This window comes from Benincasa hispida, chromosome 6, assembly GCF_027475165.1.
Source record: "Benincasa hispida cultivar pf3 chromosome 6, pf3_genome.v1.1, whole genome shotgun sequence".
In the NCBI taxonomy this organism is placed as follows: Eukaryota; Viridiplantae; Streptophyta; class Magnoliopsida; order Cucurbitales; family Cucurbitaceae; genus Benincasa; species Benincasa hispida.
In genome coordinates, this window is record NC_143483.1 from 7072428 (window position 1) to 7093255 (window position 20828).

The 20828-nt window shown below is 37.6% G+C and overlaps 1 protein-coding gene across 2 annotated transcripts; it reads right to left on the reverse strand.

The window, feature by feature from the left end:
• Positions 1-6606: 6606 nt before the first annotated feature.
• On the reverse strand, positions 6607-19786 carry LOC120079766 (ARM repeat superfamily protein). Of its 2 annotated transcripts, none has more exons than XM_039034139.2 (17): positions 19108-19786; positions 18552-18670; positions 17673-17718; positions 17421-17493; positions 17280-17337; positions 16566-16661; positions 16181-16298; positions 15806-16072; positions 15270-15371; positions 14740-15097; positions 14548-14661; positions 13145-13776; positions 12843-13039; positions 12419-12641; positions 12121-12240; positions 10298-11068; positions 6607-9879 (listed from the first exon to the last, which is right to left on the reverse strand). In XM_039034139.2, exons 1-17 carry the CDS (start codon positions 19222-19224, stop codon positions 6811-6813), a joined length of 6480 nt encoding a protein of 2159 aa, XP_038890067.1. In that variant the 5' UTR covers positions 19225-19786; the 3' UTR covers positions 6607-6810. The 2 variants fall into 2 exon arrangements, with proteins under 2 accessions (XP_038890067.1, XP_038890068.1); XM_039034140.2 differs by having other exon boundaries at positions 17421-17486; positions 19108-19700.
• Positions 19787-20828: the final 1042 nt, after the last annotated feature.

Genomic DNA, 20828 nt, shown 5'->3' on the forward strand with positions numbered 1-20828 from the left:
ATCGTGTAGGCGAGAGTGTGTGATCGTTTAGCGCGAAGTGGACAATCATTTAGGCGAAGAAGCGACTATCATATAAGCTCTCAAGCGATTGTTTTCTTTCACCAACGCGTGCTTCACTTCTCCTTTTGGGATGATTGACGGGCTATCGGTTGCACGATTCATAAACAAAAACTTTTTTCATTTAAACTCATCGGTTACCATAACCGATGCTGTCCACTAACCCACGTCCGAATGTTGAAAAGGGATTAATTATCATATAATTAATCAATAATTAATTAATTAATATAATCATATTATATTTATATCCTATAGTTTGATATCACATATCTACTATAGTATTTTCTCCTATACTTGATATAAATCATATTTATATCTAATTTTCTCCATAAAAATGTATCTCATACATTTACCAATTATATCATATATAATTAACCAGTCCAATTATATCATATATAATCGAACTTCTTCTTGTCAATTTGAACATTTCAAATTAACCCAAATACTGGTTCTCGACTTTATCCAAGCTACCCAGGGGACCTAATGGACCTGTGGGTCGAAGCTCCAATGGTACGTGAATAGCTGACTAAACTTTTTAGCCACGAGATCCACCATCCTTTAACTATCAGTCATTCCACTAAAGACCAATAGCTGAACTCTTCTTACCACAGATATATTTCTGTGTCCATCGGATATAACCAATCATGGGTATGATGACCATTCACAGATGCTCGTAAGTACAGTTAGGCCAATTTACCGTTTTGCCCCTATAGTTACATCTCACTCTTTAAGTATCATTGATTCCTTTAATAAACAATACAACATAGTCCAATTATGTGTGAACACCTCTCGGGCCAGGAGAATGTGTGTGGTGTCACATCGTTCAAGCCCCAGAATCAGCCCTTAAGGGAGCCATCTATCTACTTACCTCTGCCTCGGGGAAGGAATGAATTTCATCTTGTGCAGCTGAGTTCCCAGCTACCAAATCAGACGAACCCCCAAAATGGTAGGTTTGAATCGACAACCTGGCCACTCACACTCATACAAATCAAAAAACCGCCCTCAATGGCAGGAGTTCCCAACTCACTCAGGATTAAGGTCATGTTACCTATGGTCATCCTAGTGAAGTGAAGTCTCTGTCATGAATATAACAAGGCGTTAACACTTCGTGGTCAGGTCTTATACAAAATCTTTGTATAGGACGCCCCTGCTCGCATGTCCCCAACACGAATTATCAGGATCAGACCACCTGTGACAAGTCACAACACTTATGACCATTCCATAAAGCGGGCCGCATCCGTAACGTTACCAAGATAAGGTTTCCCTCCTATATCCATATACTACAGACCATTTTGGTTATCACTTAAGACATGATCCATTTGTATGTCACGACATACATGCTTGAGTCACATACAGATAACCAGGGATTTATGTTTATTGGTTTGTGGTAAAGCAAATAAAACAATTAACAGAGCAAAAATACAAGATGTGAAGTAAATATCATATATTAACAACACAAGCATTCGTACAAACTGTTTAAAAACTACATGACACGATACTTTAGGGAATCAACCCTAATAGTTGCGTGATAGACGCAGATGCTGGGCGATGGGCGATTTACGATAAGCAAATGCGCTAGACGATGAGCGTGTGTGTTACACGATAAGGCGTCAGCGCAGCACGATGGAGCTAAATGATAGGCGCAGCAGTTATGCGATAGCCTATGCGCGAGATCTTTGAGAGCGAGATATCACTAAACGATTGAGCTACACGATGGGGCATAAGTGCTATCGATGGGACGTAGTCACTAGACGATTGGTTACAATGAGAGACAGTGAGAGGGCTGAATGTTAAGCGATAGCGAGTGATTCATTAAACGATGGAGCTAAGTGGTGATGTGCAGGAGCTATAGATGGACTAAATGATGGATCGGTGTTGAGGCTTGCGTTACGCAAGGTTGATGAGCTCATCCGAACAAATGGTTATACCGAGAGGTGGTTAGACTTAAGTTAGTAGGAGCTGGACAAATAAAGTTTCATGCAAAGGAAATCTTACGCATGAGGAAGACAACTCAAGCAGGTGAGTGGCATAAGAGTAGGTGAATGGAAAAGGAGTAGGTGGTGGTAAAACATGGTGCAAACACTCCAAAGAAGGAGGTGTCTTGCGTTGAGGCTTAGTAAAGATGAGAAGGATCATTTCTTTTGGCCTATAAATATCACCACAAAATGTCTCTTCAATGCATAAGCCAAATCCTCTCAAAGAATGTAAGGAAGAGTGTTAGAAGGTGGATTTGGAGGAGACCATGCGTTGATCATGAAGCGCATGCATTGGTAGCAAGACCATGTGTTGATCATGAAGTTCCAAGAGGAGGAGATGTTGTCGGACAGTGAAGTCTAGAAGTAGCATCAACTTGGGATGAAAAGTTCTCCTAGAATACTTGTGCATTTTGAGTGATTCCAAAGCCATCTGAAAGCTTTGAGAGTCTAGTTTTCAAGGTAGGGCTGCCGAAGAAGAAGCTCTAAGGAATCAGGCTGGCAAGTGAGGAAAAGGTAGAAGGGTCGAGCTGTCGGGTAAGCTTGGTCTAGTCTTGATGTTTTGAGGATTCCAGTCAAACCACGAGGAGTTCTAAGCTAAGATTTTAAGGTAAGCTTTTTGAGGCATTTTAGAGCATGTTTGTAGAAGGAAGTATCTCGAGATAAGGCTTATAACTATAAGTAATATAAGCTTAAATTTGAATCGGGATTTTAAGGTTCAAAAGGGAGCCGGGGTAACTAAAGAACTTCTAGAGAGGAAGATTCTTAACTTACCAAGGTGAGTGGTATTTCCCTTAAGTCTTAAAGCATATTTTTTAGAATAAATTGTATATGTTTATGTTATGAATGAATAAATAGCATGAGAATGAGATTATGTGATCGGCATGGTCAGGGGGTCAATAGATCTAGTTCCTAAGCCTCGAATGGAACCTCACGGGATGGTCAGGGGACCGAGAGGTCTAGTTCCTAAGCCTGTGGGGAGGAACCTCGTATGGGATGGTCAGAGGGCCGGCAAGCCTAGTTTTTTAGCCCATGAGCAAGGAACTATGTGCACATAGGGAACAGAGGGAACGCAAAAGAGTAAGCGTTTATGATTTGTATCAGTTAACTATCTACCGTGTGTGCAGGTAGAAAACATACTCATTCTAAGTAGTTATCAGTTTAGCTATCTACCGTATGTGTAGATAGAGTTGAGAGCAGACTCATTCAAAGCTGAAGTTTGAGTATTAACCTCGTATTTATGATATGCTTGTATTATTATGAGTTGAAATAAACTCTAGAAGTTGTTTACCATTCATTGAGCTTTGTGAAGCTCATCCTTTTCTTTCATGTTTTCTTCCCAGGTAGCGAAAGGTGAGGAGTTCCAGGGTGCTACTAAGGTCAAGGTCTGCCACAGCCACAGTCATACTTCTGGGTTTTTTGAGTTGTTGATGTAAACTTTGTAGCTAAGTCTTGGAGTTGTATAAACATTACATTATTGCATTTAAAATTGGCCTAATTAATCAGTTGTTTTATATCTCCTTGACTTAAAGTTTACTGAGAGTAAAGAGGTTCAAATAGGCAGTAGGTATCATAAAAGGGTGGTATCTGCGGTCCCTCACGCCTCTCCTCGGGCTCAGGAAGCGGGCTCGAGGAGGGATGTGACACACGATAAGCTCGCCCGTAACTTATGTTCACTCCATAATCTCGTCGAATGTCCTCAATTATATCTCTCGAGCGGTATGTTCGACTAACTTATTCGTATTTGGACTTGATTAAGTGTCCAATAACCCAACTTTTTTCTTGTCAATAATTATCCATTCTCATTTCAAAAGAACATGTATGTTTGCTTGGATATTTCATCACTTTAAAAGAATCACTTTCTTTCATTTTTTTTCGCATGGACTCTCCATTTGCATTCCTCCATCGAACATGGATAGTTAGGGAGCTCTTTATTGACTTTTTTACACGGCAGTCAAAGTTCTTTCTTATTGCAAGCATCGATAATTTAACTAACAAATCATATTTCGAAAATAAATTTTGACCGACCTTTATATCCTCATCATTCAAACAGTCATGAGGTATTGTGATGAGGTCGTCATACGATGTGCCCTCTGATAGTCTGGGTATATCTACAAATGGTTGGATTGGAATGGTGGAATGCATTTGAACTGAAGGCATCACAACTGGTAGGACGGGAGCAAGTGGGGTTGGAACATGGATATAAGGTATTGGAGAATTTTGTGGTCCTGAAGATTGTCCATATCCATGTTCAGTATCGAACTGTGAAGTACATATGGGTTCACTGTTGTGACCAAACCAAGCTTCACTTCAGTCATCCCCCAAGTTACATGGTTCAATATGATCATTTAGTGAAGACATGGTGTGAATATAACGTGTTGGAATGGTTGCAAACCCATAGTTTTAACTAGTTGAAATGGGTTGATTGGTTGGATTGTAATGTTGGTACCTATTGTCTGTGTGTACTCCATGACTTTCGCAAGGTGTAACTGATACAAATAATGGCATTCGGGATGTATCACTACCTTCTAAAAAAAAGCCAAGGTCTTCATTGTCGATTATGTCGATCATGGGAGCTGGGACCAATAAAGTGTAACAAAATTTGATGTGTATATCAAACATGTCTAGATCGATATTCAGTTGTTGGTACATCATACTCACTAATTCACTGACTGTTATAACTTTCAGACCTTTCATATGACCTCCAACATAATTCCTTTCGAACTCATCCCAATCCCTACCAAATCGTACAAAGATGCGAAGTAGCGTCATTAATCTATAATGGGATAAGCAAATCTTAAGCAAATATTGTAATTTATGATCGACCATTTATAAATACACACACAATCGTATACTAAGTTATAAACGATCGTGTAGTAATTTATAAACGATCATGTAGTAATTTATAAACAATCGTGTAGTACTGTATAAATGATCATTTAGAAATTTATATACGATTGCATATACAATACTAAGTATACAATCATTTATAAATTACTACACGATCATTTATAAATTACTACACATCATTTATAAATTACTACACGGTCGTTTATAAATTACTTCATGATCGTTTATAACTTAGTATACAATCGTCTAATGATGTTAAATAACACTTATATTGTAATGAACGATTGTGTATATATTACTATATGATCGTTCATTTAAGGCTAAACGACACTTATTATGAAAGCGATCTGGGCAAGAAATATTGTAGAATATCACTTACATTCCCTCCATTTCTGAATCTGATGATGAAAGCGATCACTAAAGATGTTGGACTGAAACTCTGAGAGAACACTCCGAGAGAACAATGGGAGAATTTCGTGGGGAGTTCAACAGAAAGTTAATACTGAGAGTGACCTTCCATTCTGTTCATACCAATGTTATTCAATACTATTGGTATAATATTAGTTGGGAATAAATGCTTTGGTGGAATGTTGATGTTGTATTGAATACACATTGAATGATTAAAGGAAGAAATGGAAAGTTTTGGTCTGAAAGATCTTTAAAACTAAGGATAATTTTGAAATTTTGCATGAGCAAAAAGTCGGTGATAGAAAAGTTTTTAGGAAGAGGTTATTGGTAAAAAAGTTTTTGGTCTTTGGGTCATTTTGTGAAATTTTCCAATAAAATGTTAGTCTATCACTAATAGTAATGATAATAGTCTATCAATATCTATCGATATCTATTACTAATAAACAATGATATTTTGTTATATTTATAAATACTTTGGTTCATTTTATTATATTTGAAAATATCCCTATGTTGTATCATATATTTGCATTGAAGTATATTTTTTCTTTATAAAACTAAATACTACTTTTAAATTTTTTATTAAGCATTTTCAACTCTTGAATTTTGTTGCAAAATTATATAGTTTAACTTTGTCATACCTCAAATAGAAAAACAAGTGGACTAAAAAATTCATAGTTTAGATTCCATTTGGTAACTATTTGATTTTTTATTTTCGTTTTAAAAATTAAGTCTACATCATCTACATTTTCTATAATGATTTACATCTTTCTTAAATACAATAATTAAATCCTTAGTCAAATTCCAAAAACAACCAATTTTCGAAAGCTACTTGTTTTAGTTCTTAAAATTTGGCTTGATTTTTTAAAACATTAATGCAAAGTAGATAACGAAAAAAGAAATTTAAATATAGTAGTGTCTATAGACTTAATTTAAAAAAAAAAAAACAAAAATAAAAAATAAAATGATTACCAAACAGAGTCTTCATTCTTTTCACTCTTAAAGTGAACTCTTAAAGTTTCTTGCACATAGCTGGAGGATGCTCTTTATAAGTCGTGTGGTGTTCAAGAATATTGTATATACCCCTCTCCTCACTCGACTTGTGCACATTATCTACATTATGTTATAGAGTTCTAGTCATATCATAATTGGAGGGCTGTCTTGTTTAATTTTGTGGAGGTCTTCTCAACCCTTCGCCCTTAGGCTGTTCTCTCTTTCTCCATTTTAATACAAGTCTCTGTTTCTTATCAAAGTTCTAGTCATATTATAGGTTCCACGATCAAAGAGCTTGAATTTATCTTCGAGGTAAGAACTCTTAGGGGAAAGGAAATAGGAAACAAATTAACATTGTAAGCAAGAAAATATACGTACATTTACAAAGCTTAAATAGGAATCTATAAATGGAAAGGATCTCAGCTTGCTAGAACTACATAATATAATTCAACACTAGCTACAAAACTACCTCTTGACGTGTATATATATACATTGCCTCTACATAAAAGAAGTTACTTACAGAGACGTGGAGTTAAGGATTCCCAATACTTGTGACGAAAGGAACCAACCTTCTATAGTCTCTCCTCTTTCCCAGTATGCAGCTATCGAGAACCCGCCCGAGAATAAGTCGTGTGTTTTGCAGAGCCACCTCTCTTGGAGAAGGTCCTGGTTCATTTGAAACCCCCGGCACAAGAATGGAACCTGGTGCGGATGTTGATACAATGCCATATTGTAAGGGTCCACTGCGAGCCTTGAACGATGTCTGAGGAGCCAGTACCTTGTCCTCAACTCCACCATGTCCGTTTTCGAAGGACCCAGGTTCGTGTGGGTGTGGACCTGTCATTGAACTACAACTCTGTAAAAGTGCTTCTAATACACTCAATGCCTCCCAGCATAATGTACTCTCGACTAACTGCGAGACGATTGCGTACATATGCGGACTTTGGGAAGCATCCACAGGAGTATGTTGAAGCAATGCCTTTAGCATCAGCAGTATTACACGCTGGTACTCGACCGGTCCTTTCTCCAGCAGGCGCAGCAAGTGGCCAAAAGCCAGTGCAGAGTGCTTTGGAAACCACTCATTGCAAAGTAGAGGGGAGACGCAAGCAAGAAGGATCTCAATACTTTTGATCTCACCTCGAGAGTATGCCATGAAAACAGTAGCTAATTCGTCCAATGATTTTGCACGACACCAGATAGAAATATTAGATGCAACTGAGCATGCTTTTTGATGTTGTTGCAGGAGTGGTGAAGCTGGTCCTGTCAGTGGATCCTTACTGAGTTGCAAGCAAAGCCATGGGAGTAAGCCTGTGATGTGCATCAAAAGTCTTGTTTCTGCATCCCCAAAAATGGAATCACACGAGTGCACCGTAATTCGTGAAAGAACCTCTATTGAGACACCATGACTAACAGTGGACATCAGCCCTTTAAGTACAAGCGGCTGAACCCCTTCAAATGTTGGAAGATTCCCAGTAGATGGAGGCAGCTCATAGCCCATTCTAGATTCAATCCGTTGGAAGTCTCCAATGTCGTTATTAGTATCAAGTTCATCCCGAGGCATGCTTGAAAGGAGTACATTTTCAGTTGTTCTGTCCCGGAATGATAAACGATCAATCACACGGGAGAAGAGCTCAAGAACCTGGCAGTAAACGTGGACAAAATCTGTGTGCATCATAGCCACACACCCCCAGAAGAGTTGAGGATAGAGTATAACCTTTTCAGGCTCCATGTTCTCAACCATTACCTGCAAGGTCAGCAAGATTTCCATAACGAAACCTAACACAGGGGGTACTGGATTTCCCAGACATCTATGTAGACAACGAAGGAGAGATACACAAGTATCACTTGTAACACTCGGCCGCAGTGCACGGTATATCTGGTGTGAGCGACAAGCAAGGTGCCGTGATGTACATTCCATGGCCCATTTTAGTGCCTCTGATCCCCAAGTCTCACGTAAGTCACCTTGAAAGAAGATAGCATCCACCATGCTCTGAACCAGTGCAGAAAGAAGTGCTGCACTAGGAAGTTCGGTTCTCACAACAGATGGGTCTTCATTCTCCCACATCATGCTTCCACGCTTTGATTGAACATACTTGATCAGGCTCACAACCTGTTGCTTGTTCTCTCCATCATTGTTTTCAACTTCATAAAGTTCCAAGTGTCGGCCAGCAAGTGAATATAGTAGATTAACCAGCAATTGCTGGCAGTGTTCTAGAACAATGTCTTCTGAACTATCCATTGAAACAAATGTGACATGAAAAAGCAGAGGCAAGTGCTCACGGAAATCTTCATCATTCTCATATGCAATTTCAGCGAGAAGGATCAATGCTATGTCAGCATGTGTAAGAGAATGCTGCTGATGACCCTGTAGCGCGGACTGTAGTTCTTTAGCACTAACCCCATGTGCAGCAACCCCAGAATGAAGCCCATCTTCACCAGAATTTGGCGTATCAATGAGATAGTCACCACTATCCCTGGAGACATGTCGACTGCGTATGGTTCCAGTTGAACTTCTAACACCCATCAAAGGACCAGACATATTTACTAAAGCTGGAAGTAGCTGGCCTGATCGACCTGCTGCATTTACTGGAACAATGTTCAACTCAGGAGGCATTGGGCTTAGGGGGCCAGAGACACTTCGACCAGTTACGCCAGCTGTTCTCCAGCTTAAGCTCCCACTAGCATTCCTGAGCGGACCATCAAGGGATCCACGTACAAGTAGTGGTGACATGTGCGGTTGGCTGTCCACAACAGAAGTAACTTGGGCCACTGGAGGCCCCTGAGAGAATTCCAACACAAAGTTTCCACCCAAATCTCCCTTGGAGCCTAAACCAACAAGCTCAATGCTGTCCTCTAACATGCGCTGGGCCAATTGGTAGACTAGGTGATCAATAGTACGCTGAGGACATATCCGTGCTAAATACAAACTCACCCGCTTTGCAACTGAAAAATATGTGGCAAAAGCACCACTTATTTCTGCAGATGCATTAGAATCACAGTCTTCAATTCCCTTTGTGATTAAGAAATCCAGAACAGGACTAATGTTCCTTGGTTTGCTAGCAATCGTGCTCCAGAGCTTTTCAATTTCATCTGGGAACTGATCCCCATGCCGCCACGTAACATAGTAAAGGCTTTTCAGAAGTCTATCACTCCAACCCGAGTCTTTGAGTTTCCAGAAATTAAGATTCTCAATCCACGGAGCCATGCATGTGAGAACCTGATGTTGAGCTATGATATCAACTGCATCAAGTTGCCTTTGCATTATCTCCTCACAAAGGAGTTGACTCAATTCCGGGTGATCTTTTGCAAGTTTACAAGAGAGCTTATACTGAAATTGTTGGTAAGAATCAGGAAGATTACCAACAACAGCTGCTCGATAGCTCCCCGACCCCTCCGTGCCATCTTCAGCCCATTCACGAACAGAAAGAGTTTCAAGCATTTGAAGAGCATCGTCACGGATTTGTCTACTAGGGTCCACCACCTTGTACAGAATTAAGCTTAAAAGCCTTTGGATTTCACATTTTGGTATCTCTTGCCGCATATATACTTCTGCCAGCACACTGAAGTAACCATCAGCTATGGCAGCATCGGAGTAGTAGCACTGAAACAGAAAAGTAGCCAATTAGCCATGAATGCTACCAAATGCAAACCTCATGAGTAAAAATGTTGAGTTTGAGAGAACCTGAACCAAACCTCACAGACCAAAAGTGTTATTTTTCCTAAAAATATTCTAATTCATCAAGCACTAATCATTATCCTTAGGCTTGACCATATGATTCTTGTTTCACCATTATAACTCAATGATCAAAACCCTTACATTTCAAACATTATTAGATTTTTAGCCTTTGCATTTGTGCATGCAAATTTGCCTTTTGAGACCACGAAAATCTCCAGAAAATGTATGAATATAGACATATCCTATCAAAAACTCTTTTTCAATTTATAACCTTCAAAAGAGAACCCGGTTGAATTTTAACAGGACAAAAGGCATCATAGAAGGTAAAAAAGAATAAACTTACCTGATCAATGCAAGCAGGAAACAGGTCCAAATTTGTAAGCAGGAGATTCTTCAAAGCCAACTTTGCTAAAGAGACGCGGTTGTGACCCCCTCTTTGCCTATCACGACCAGCAGTGCCACGACCGCCTTCTACAGACTTGGAGTATGATGGAGTTCTAGGATCAGCTGGTGAGTAACCAAAAGGAGCCCTGGGTGCAGGTTCGATAAAAAGACTGTTTATCCAAGAAATGACCCTGCCACTCATTTTCCTAGCATTATCATCAAAGCAGGGCCCATACAAGAGTGAAGCCATGGCAGTCATGGATGCCCACTGGATTGCTTCAATTTGTTCACTAAGTTCTTTATCAAATGATATTTTGTCAACTGAATCTTTCGATCGAGCATGTTGAGAAGATTTGTAACGTTCTACCTCACGTCTATAATCGCTGACTCCATCCTGGCTCCATGTTCCGCCTGTATCGTCAGACCAGGAGAGTAGAAGATCAAATAACCGCTTTCTAGTTCTAAGGTCAAACTTCTCTGACCTTGACTCAACAAATTCTGGGGCTAGAGATCTCAGAACAGAAGCAAGTGAATAACGAAGAGGTTGCATTTCCTGAAAGCTCTCCAGAGGTGCTGTCAAGATTTGTTTGGTTGTATCATCAATGAACTTTAGATAATGCCGACGAAAAACTGATTTACGAGCCAGCATGCCAGGCCAGATTTTCTCTGCAACAGTACGATATATATTTGCAATGTGAGTACGAAGCTCCTCACGCCGTAGCTTTTGGCTCTGTAAGTACAGAAGTCAGTAAGTCATTATAAGAAGAAACTTTAACAGAAAACACCTAGTACTCTGGGGAAAAATAAATGTACATCTTCCCAACATTGGCCTGATTTTCACCAAAATAATAAATGCAACAAACTTATTTGCCCCTCCTCAAAGGAACTTCAAGTAGATGAGTGCAAAACCATGCATGTATGACATTTAACTAATTCAGCTTTATAAACACAAGTAGTTTCATTCGAGGGAAAATAAAATTACAAATAGGATCACAAATCACAACAACAGGACAACTAACCGTGGCCAGGAAAAAAATTGAGAACAAGAAGTACCGGATACAATTATTTAGAGCTTTATAAGTTCGAACAAGAAACAAACTTTTCATTGATATACGAAAAGATAGAAAAATAAGGATACAAACTCTCAGATGAAGTAAAAATAACAACAAACAACAAAAGAAGCAAAAAACTTCAAACATTACAAGAGACAGTGACCAAACTACAATTATGCCCATAATTCATAAACCAACATGAGAAATACAAGGAATACTGATATGAGAAATACGAGAAATACTGATATCTCAAAATTATTTGTAAGAGAACTCCTAGTAGTTAGAAAAAGAACAATTTTAAACCGATTGCCTGATATTCTAAACTGTGACAGGTGGGTTGCTCATTTTAATTCTTCATTCTTGTTCTCAATTACTTCCTTGTTTTTGTTGTGACATATGAAAATTTCCATAATGAAACATTAAAGAAAAGTACTACAATTTTACTGGGTCAATGTTCTGAGTTCATTGCTTTGATTATACTTGTGAGTATAAATTTTGGCTCTGGTGAGTATTACTTCTTCTCATTAAGAAGAATCTAATTCTTTTTTAGCACTATCTTGGTGCAAATTAAAGCAACCTTTTTGTAAGTATAGTATATCAACTCTCCTAGAGTATTGGACTAGCTTCATGTAATTATCACTTGATAGGTTCTTTTGTACACATTTCGACACTTCTTCACAAATATCATTTAAAAAAAGATAATGCATTTCGATTAAATCTTGGATAATACCTTCCATTTTGGCTTTCCCTCTGTCTCCAGGGAAACCTCATCAATAAAAGATGCTAGCTCGCTGAACATTAATTCACATGCTTCGAAATGCGAGTGGCCAAGAGCCATGGTGGCTGCATGCTGAATTAGAACTGACAAACTTCAGTATCGGTCGATAAACTTAATGTAGTTAGGTAATTTAAAAGCAGACGACTTGCAAATTCAATTTTAAAAATTTACATCCCATAAGAGAGGCCCAACAAAGGGACAGAAAGATGTAAATTTTGAGGCAGAAAATTTGTCTCAAAAATGTGCTCACCACGTGGGCTTCTGATCCAGACTTTATTGAAGGGAAAATAAGGTGATAAAGATCTTTGGCTTTTCCCAAGGCAGGACTTTCTCTGGGAGCTGGCGGGCATGAACATAAGAACATGGCATACATTAACCACTGATCCAATTTGTTGTCTGAATCTTGGGATGGATGAGCCTTTCCACCTAAATCAACTGGTGTGACATGAGCGAGACGTTGCAAAACCTCAACCCTGCCAACCAAATTTTTTTTTTACAAAACACATCCTAGAGTAGAAACTTCCAACATTGGCCATTAAATCTCAGATAGACAAAAGAGGGTTCCGTGTTGGGCAATAACTCATACAGAATTAGGCCCAATGGCGATCCAGCATTGTGATTCTTTAAAAATATAATTGTCAAGAAAGCACAATTTTGGGAAAAGCGTTATTTACCTTGCTTCCTGAACAGAACTTGGGCACAGCTCAGAAGCGTACTTAACCAACTCGCTGAGACAGCGTGCCCACCTGTTCTTATCAGGGCTTTCAAATATTATGGACTGAAGAGTAACATCTGGAGGTATTGTATCAGATTCTCGCTTCAAATCAAACGGACGCCCCGAATCCCAGTAACAGTTTTGAACAATGTCATCCTGTAGTTCATAAATCAAGTTTGACATATCTTCAAATCCCAGCAGTTCGATAAGTCAAGTGAAAAGGAACAGCAGAGAAGTGCAAAAAAGTTAAAAGAAAATTACCCCATGCTCCTCTAGGACATCTATGATAAATATTGGTTCAGCATCATATTTAAGAGTATAATCTGGTTGGTCAAGTATTGCAAGGTCTCGAATGTCATTCCGCAAGGCACGCACACAGCGTAATAACTCCAATGCTGTATGCCTAATTTGACTATCCACAGAACTAAGGAAGATCAGACCAACTGCATCTATCTCAAAAGCACGAAATTCAACTACTTCTCCCGACTGATGAAATGATGGCTTCTTGAACCCATCAGTTCTTTGAACTGTACGCTTTTCATCATGCACATCATTTTCCAAACGATCCTCAATCAAACAAGCTCTCCAAAATCGCATAAGTTCCAATAAGCGCCCCAGTGATGTTTGTATAAGAAGTGGAAATTCATCCGGAAGCCGTAGGATGAAGTTAGCCATCCCTCGCATTACTGCAAAGCGACGATGAGGAAGATATCTTACTATCCGGTTCAGTACCTGAACTGCTTCTTCACGAACACCAGGATCGATACTAATTCCATGCTGAGGTATTATCTCAGTTATTTTATCACTTCTTCCAACTTCTTCGATCAAATACGGTATACACTTCAGGACTGACCTGAATAGATATCCTTGGGACTTCTCCTTTGTTACAGAATCTGGAAACAGACAATTCATTTTCCATTTCCCCATAAAAAATTAAAAAGCTAGATCTTTTAATATAGGAAAGAGAAGATCAAGTGATAAGTTTACGGCACAGTATAATAATAAACTTGAATAGACAAACATTGAACTACGGAAAGAAAGGAAATGTCAAAGATTAAACGACCTAAAAATCAAATTAGCATGACATAAAACAGGCAAAACAACACCAACAAAAGAGACCTAAACCATTATTGTCAGTAGCAGGCAAAAACTAAAACAAATACAAATTCACAGGATCTAGTAATTGGAGATTGTCGACTTCCCAAGGGAGAAAAGTTTTGTTGCGTATGGTTGTTTGCTTACTTACTTCAGCTAAAATCACATAATTTTTTAAGATTAAGAACAGAGAAATCCACACTTATAGATTTATTAAAACTATGATTACTTCCTGGGATGCTGATTCAAAACAATTTAATGTTGAACATTTTGCTTTTCAATCTTATATGGCAGTTCAGACAACATAATTTAGCATTATGGTGCTCATCATGCCAAACATGTAGGCACCAAGTACACCTTCAACAGCTCATCTTATTATCAAGTAAAGCAGGCTCTCCTATATATGCACCTCAAAAACCTGAAGCATAACTATACTGAAGTTTTGATAATGGTAATAATAATAATTACAACAATCACAATAATCATGCTAGATTCCACGGTTCATCCTTTTTCTCATTCTACTATCTTCCTTCAAACTGCAGCATGTAAAACACTAGAAAACAAATTACCAATATTGGTCCTTGAAGATGTCAGAAGAGCCTGACTGTAGATTCTATGACAAGACCTTAAAATTGATTCAATTGCTGCCTTCACCTTGGGAATATAGTGGCCAATATCATGACCTGCTAATGCAACAAAGTTGATTAGATCAAGAAAATATAGATTTGGACAAATTCAGGGGCTCCTAACAAGTTGGTTACCTCTAAATATCTCTAAGCCAACGTGCTGGCCGGAAGGAGATGTAACAATGGCAAGGAGAGCACGAAGACCAATAACTTTTGCCTCACCAGAACTATCTTGTTTCAATAATTCCAACAATAAGTGGTTCATGGCAAAATCAAGATTATGTTCCGCAATAGTCACACAAAATTCAACTAGTTTATCATGTTGAACATCTTGTGTAAGCAATCCTTTCTTTAGAACTGTAAGCAGTTGAGATGTGACACTGTCTAAGTAGTCCCATATACGATTTGGGGCCTGATTAGCTGCATGAACACTCAAGTAAAATCTTAGAACCCGATGAAGACAGTCCAAGGCCATAAATCGATGATTCTTGTCCTGCACAATCAAAATAAAGTTTCATAAATTTGGGCGATGGAAACAAGATGGCATATTCAGTCTCTTTTTGAAGAAACTTCCCACACCGAACACTGAAGAAGAGTTGAGGATCTTATTAGAATTAGATGTAGTCATCATTCACCTCCTTAATTCAAAATTAAATGGAACTTACTCTAAGAAGCTTGTAAAGTTGCTCCATGTGGGGACTTAAGTTGTTATGAAATATTTGAGGGTCACCAAGACAAAGAAGAAGAGTGACCAATGGATAACCAACCTACAACACAAAGAACACTGGCATAAAGCACAAGAGGAAAAACAGACATGATGTTGGATATGAAGAAGAATGTTCACATGAAAAATCCAAAATTATGACGTCGTAGTTACCTAGCCAACCCAAATATTGCACAGATATTCCGAGAGAAAACAATCACATCAATTTGGGAAAAAATATCTTTTTATCAGCCAATTTTTAACTGTATCTAACTGTTAGAAATATAATTACCTTAGCATATATTTAACTCCAAACAGTATATCCTGTGTATGGTTTATGATGGTAGTTAAGGCTGGATAGTTCTTCAGAAGAAACAAAATTTTCATACCAAAGAGCCAAAACAGATAAAACTAAAACTCAATCGCAAATTTATAGCTTCAATGTATAAAATAAAATATGAATTTCTTACAGGAGGGGGCAAAACGGATCCCACTTACAGTGATGTGTTTGCTCTGCTTATCCATCCAATGCATCAGCTGTGCTCGAATTCGTCCAACAGCTTCATACCATAAGGTAAGTGCACGTTCGACGCCAGAAGGTGGCCATTGGCCTTTACCTCCATCTGCCAGTGGAGCAAGGATGTTTGAAAGCATGTTGCACAGTGCATGGTGAAGCTCACTTTTGCGCTTATGTGGAGCACGATTGAGAGGATTGGCTTTAGCCACAAAGCAGGCAGATGCATTCAGTCCTCCCTCGGTCTTAACCTAAGAATTGAAGTTGATATTATGCTATTATCTTTTCATGACTTTGCATAAATAAAAGTATGCGATTATCCTTACATGACTTTGCATAAATAAAAGTTATATGCATACCCCGAGCTTAAGGTAGCGCATCCCATTGATGATACTAAGAGTTTCACTTCGTGCAACACTGGTGTCTATCCTACGCGTATTGAGTTCCATGAAGAAGCGTTCAGTCACAGAACTAAACCTGCAAAATAATAAAACAACAGAGCACAAATGTTTCTACCCCTTTTAATTAAAGTAAAACAACTATAAACATAAGCTTGTCAAGGAGAGAGAAGTGCACGGCAGAACTAGTTCGTACTAATGCTAAAATATCAAAATAAAGCAAGCATCAATTGACATGCATGCATGATAAACGAAAGCTTATGTAAACCTGATAATTACTTCTAAAATATTACATGCAAAAAATCCAATTCGAACAATTTTCAAATGGTAAAACAAAATTGTTTACCTGATGCGAGATAAAGCACCTAAAAGTTGTGCAACAAGATCCAAAAGAAGCCCCCGCAAATCAACTAATGATGGATATTCAACCTGGCTAACAACCCTGCAATGACATTTAACCAAACCTAAGTGTTGTTTTCTTTCGATAATGAAATCAAAAGGTAAATAAACACAAGGAAGTCTCCCTAGACTATTTGCCTATATCTAGGCATCGAAGTCATTGTCTAATAATGATAATAGGGCCTGCCTAAATAAACAAAGGCAATAAATCTAATAACAATACTTATAAGTTACAGGTAAATTTTGAAAAATAATAACAAGGCGCAAGCTGAATTTCAATGCTATCCTCCGACTTTCCTTTTTTATTTTTATTTTTTTATTTTTTAAACATGAAACACAAACTTTTCATTCATATTTGAAAAGTTACAATTAACCAAACTCCTATCCTCAGTATCAAGGCAACACTCAAAATGAAGCAACCACGACTCAAACAAAACGATAGAACAATTTTTTTTAGAAGAAGAAAAAAAAAAAAAAAAGCACTTATCACTTTGAATATGGGGAAAAAAAAGAATCAACAATAAGGTAAAGGAAATTTTGAAGTCAGTCAAGCAATTACTAAATTTCCATATGGTCCATTTATTTTAATGAACGGTTATACCTACCCCAAAACAAAAACAAAAAACTGCATTGTTCATTAACCATGCCAAAGCAACCTTACCTGTCAGCATTAATTAGCCAATCAAAAACGAAGTTTTCAAGCCCAGACCAAAGCTTCTCTACAATGATAAACCGCTATCAATTAGCTACAAAAGAAGAAAAAAAATAAACAAAAACAAATTTGATACAACAATGTGCGCACCAGTAAGTCCTTCCTGAGGGCAGCACTCCACAAAGCGAATACATGCTGAGCAAAATATGCACTCAACTGCAAGCTAAGCCCCAAGCATGCATATCATTATAACTTCAAGTTAATAAAGCAAACATCTCTGGACAAGGGATTTTAAAGTAACCCCATATCAAGAACACTATCCATCTCTCTATCGGTACAAATTCTTTCGAAACAAAATAATGACGACAGCAATATTAAATAGTTTTCACAGAATGAGCAAACCTTTCTTTGGAAAGTAGATGCATCATTTGCACCCTTGGGAGATTCACTGCAATGAGGAGGGCGGAAAAGAGAAAAATGTAAATAAACTATCACAAAAATATGTTCTTTTTCTTCCTTTTTTCCCCTTCTTTTTTTTTTGGAAGAAAAAGGTTTCTTTGACTGCAGTCTCTTAGCCTAGAAAAAGATCTTAAAGTGCAAGCATCAAGGCAAAAGAATGGAGAATTTTAAAGAACAAAAGTCAAAAACTAAACAAATTAGCTCCATGTGAACATCCATACTCCCATTATACGCCATAGTCATAAAATATATATAGCCATAATATATATTAGGAAATGGAAGGAATGTATTACTAAGCTCAACAAGGGGTGAGACATCTGTTTAACTACACCACCATTAGAAACTTCTTTGCAATCCCAGTTTAATTGACATAGAGGATGTTTATCATCTTATTTTAGTTGAATTTTTCAGGAACACTGTACCTTCTATTAATTCCTAAGGCTTTATCTCCGATCATAAAAAATAATGAAAATCAACACAGAGGTACATGCAACACAATTACGTTAAGGTGCCTGTATTCATTTTTTAAAAATTTTCAAAAAATCAGACGTCGTCAAATGGATGTAAACTAAGAAACTATTGCATAACAAATAATAAAAGATAAAGATTCTCTCCTAAACTAATTCCAATTGACAGTGAAAAGCAAGTCAGTGTTTGGATTCAACCCTGTAAGCTACCACTAACAAAGAAAGCACATGCAGAAAGTTGTCCTTAGAACTCAAGGACACAGTTGTACAACCTATAGAACAGATCATATTAAGAAAGTTGTCCTTAGGAGAAGGATAAGTGAAAATAGAAAGAAGACTAGGAAATTTGAGGCACCTTTCTCTCCACCGAAGAAGAGCCTCTAAAAGAGGCACAGGTGTGTGTCTCGCAACCATAGCCAAGGAATCCAGCACTTGCTCATAGGCAGGGTCCGATGGTCGAAGATATTGTCCATCCTACAAATTGGAAACAGACAAGTTAATGAAGTGAGCGATTGTTTACAAAAGAGTACTAAACAACAAAAATGGACAGGAAAATTGGATTTCGATACTAGCTAGCTGCCATCAGAATGCATAGAACAACAATAAAATACACTCACCAGGTTGAGCAAACACACGAAATAATTAAGCACTGGACTACTGGCACCCAGAAAAATAGAAAACAATCAATTGGTGTTCCAGAAAATATACGGTATACAACCTTGATTCATCAGGGAGGATGTTACACTAACACCCAACATCAGAAAGCTTTAAATTTCCAACAGAGTGACTATTATAACTCATTCTTCATCTTCTTTGTTTTCGGGGGGGCTAGCTAAAGCTAAACTGCACGTGAAATTTTCTAGAGGGGAAACATTGGGAAAGGGTAAAGGAAACGAAAGCAAAAACTGAACCTGAGCTTGAGCGGTCTCGATTCGACGCCGAGCGAGGGGGAGAAACCGCTGAAGCAGAGCATCAACTATAAGCTTAGCAGCACTTCCAGCCTTCCCGTCTTTGACCATACTCACCATAATCACACTACGCTTGCATTAACTTCAAAACCCCCCTTTCCTTCAGTGCAGCTTGGATGAATCACAAATCCCCACGATTTGGTTCCAAGAGTTCAGGGTTGTAATTTCAGACGCCCCTTGACAACTGACATCAAGGAGATCGCTACATCGACAGACGTGGGTTCACGAGCAAGAAAGAAAAGAAACCCAGAAAGTAAAACAGGTAGAGAAAAAAGATGAGAGTAAGAATCCCTAGAAATCAGAAGAATTCAGGGATTTGATGAAGAAGAAGAAGCAATGGAGCTTTGTGTAGGAAGGCGTATAGGATCTGGCGGAAACTGTGCAAGAATTCGAGAGGAAGATGCTTCATTTTTGACAGAATTTCATCTTGAAGATTGGGAATTGATGGAAATTGAATCAAGAAAGTGGAATAACAGGGTGGATTTTATGCCTATTTCTTTGTTTCTAAATAAGAAAGAAAGAAATTTCTTTTGTTCGTCCGGACAACAGAAGTCGCGGATCACGTTCTTCCGAACATACAACAATTTTTGGGTCGGGTTTTTTCCCCCAATTCAACCAATTTGATTTGATTCATTTTTTTTCATGTTACTATAGCAATCTAAATATTGTTTCAAACTTTTAATTTATATCAATTAAATTTCAAAAGCGAATCAATTAAAACTATTTATTAGAATTAGTTTTCATGATGAATGATGAATTGATGCGCAGATAATTCTCAAAGAAAATCCTTTAGATTTAAGAAAGTTTATGGGTTTAATTCATACAAATATAAGTATTACGTCACATTTTTCCTATTGGAATGTAATGAATGAAGCAATAATACACTTATAAAAGTTCACAATTGATATAATTATTTGTCTAAAGTTTTCGTTGATAGAAATACCAAAGTTTAGGGGTATAGATTTAACATTTTCCTTTTAGTTAATTAAAATTTGAATATAAAGATTCAAACTTATGATCTATTAGCCTATTATATTATGGGTACTTGACTAGTTACAACATGTGTTATTGACTAATCCACTTGTCGAAGCTTAAACAAATAAAATATGACTACAATGGAAAATAAATATTAGAATTATTAGAATTATGTGAACGTTAGTGGTGAAAATTGTTTGATTATGCTAATGCGATGATACTTTAACAATCTAAGAACTTGCCCCTCATGGTCAGAAGTTTAAAATTTCACGACCATATATGTTGTACTGACACTAAAAGATTGATGGTAAAATTTGACTATGTTTTAAAGTCTATTTTTAAGTTAATTATTACATTAGCTTTCCACTTCACCATATTATATTGGACCTTCAAAATATATCACACAAGAATAAGAGAACACATTTCCTTATAAAGTAATTCTTCTTCTTCTTCTCACTTGATTCTTAATGCCTTTTATAGAGAGGCATACAGATATACGATCTAACAATAGTACAAACTAATAACAATATATTACAACATAATAAACTTCCTTTAGTGAGCTATCTTAATATCCTCCCTCAAGTCGATGTTAGTAGCATAAAAAACACAAAATGTTTAGATCTTAAGGATAAAATGAGGATTCTAATAGAGGCTTGATAAATACATTTATTATCTAAGCTACGACAGGG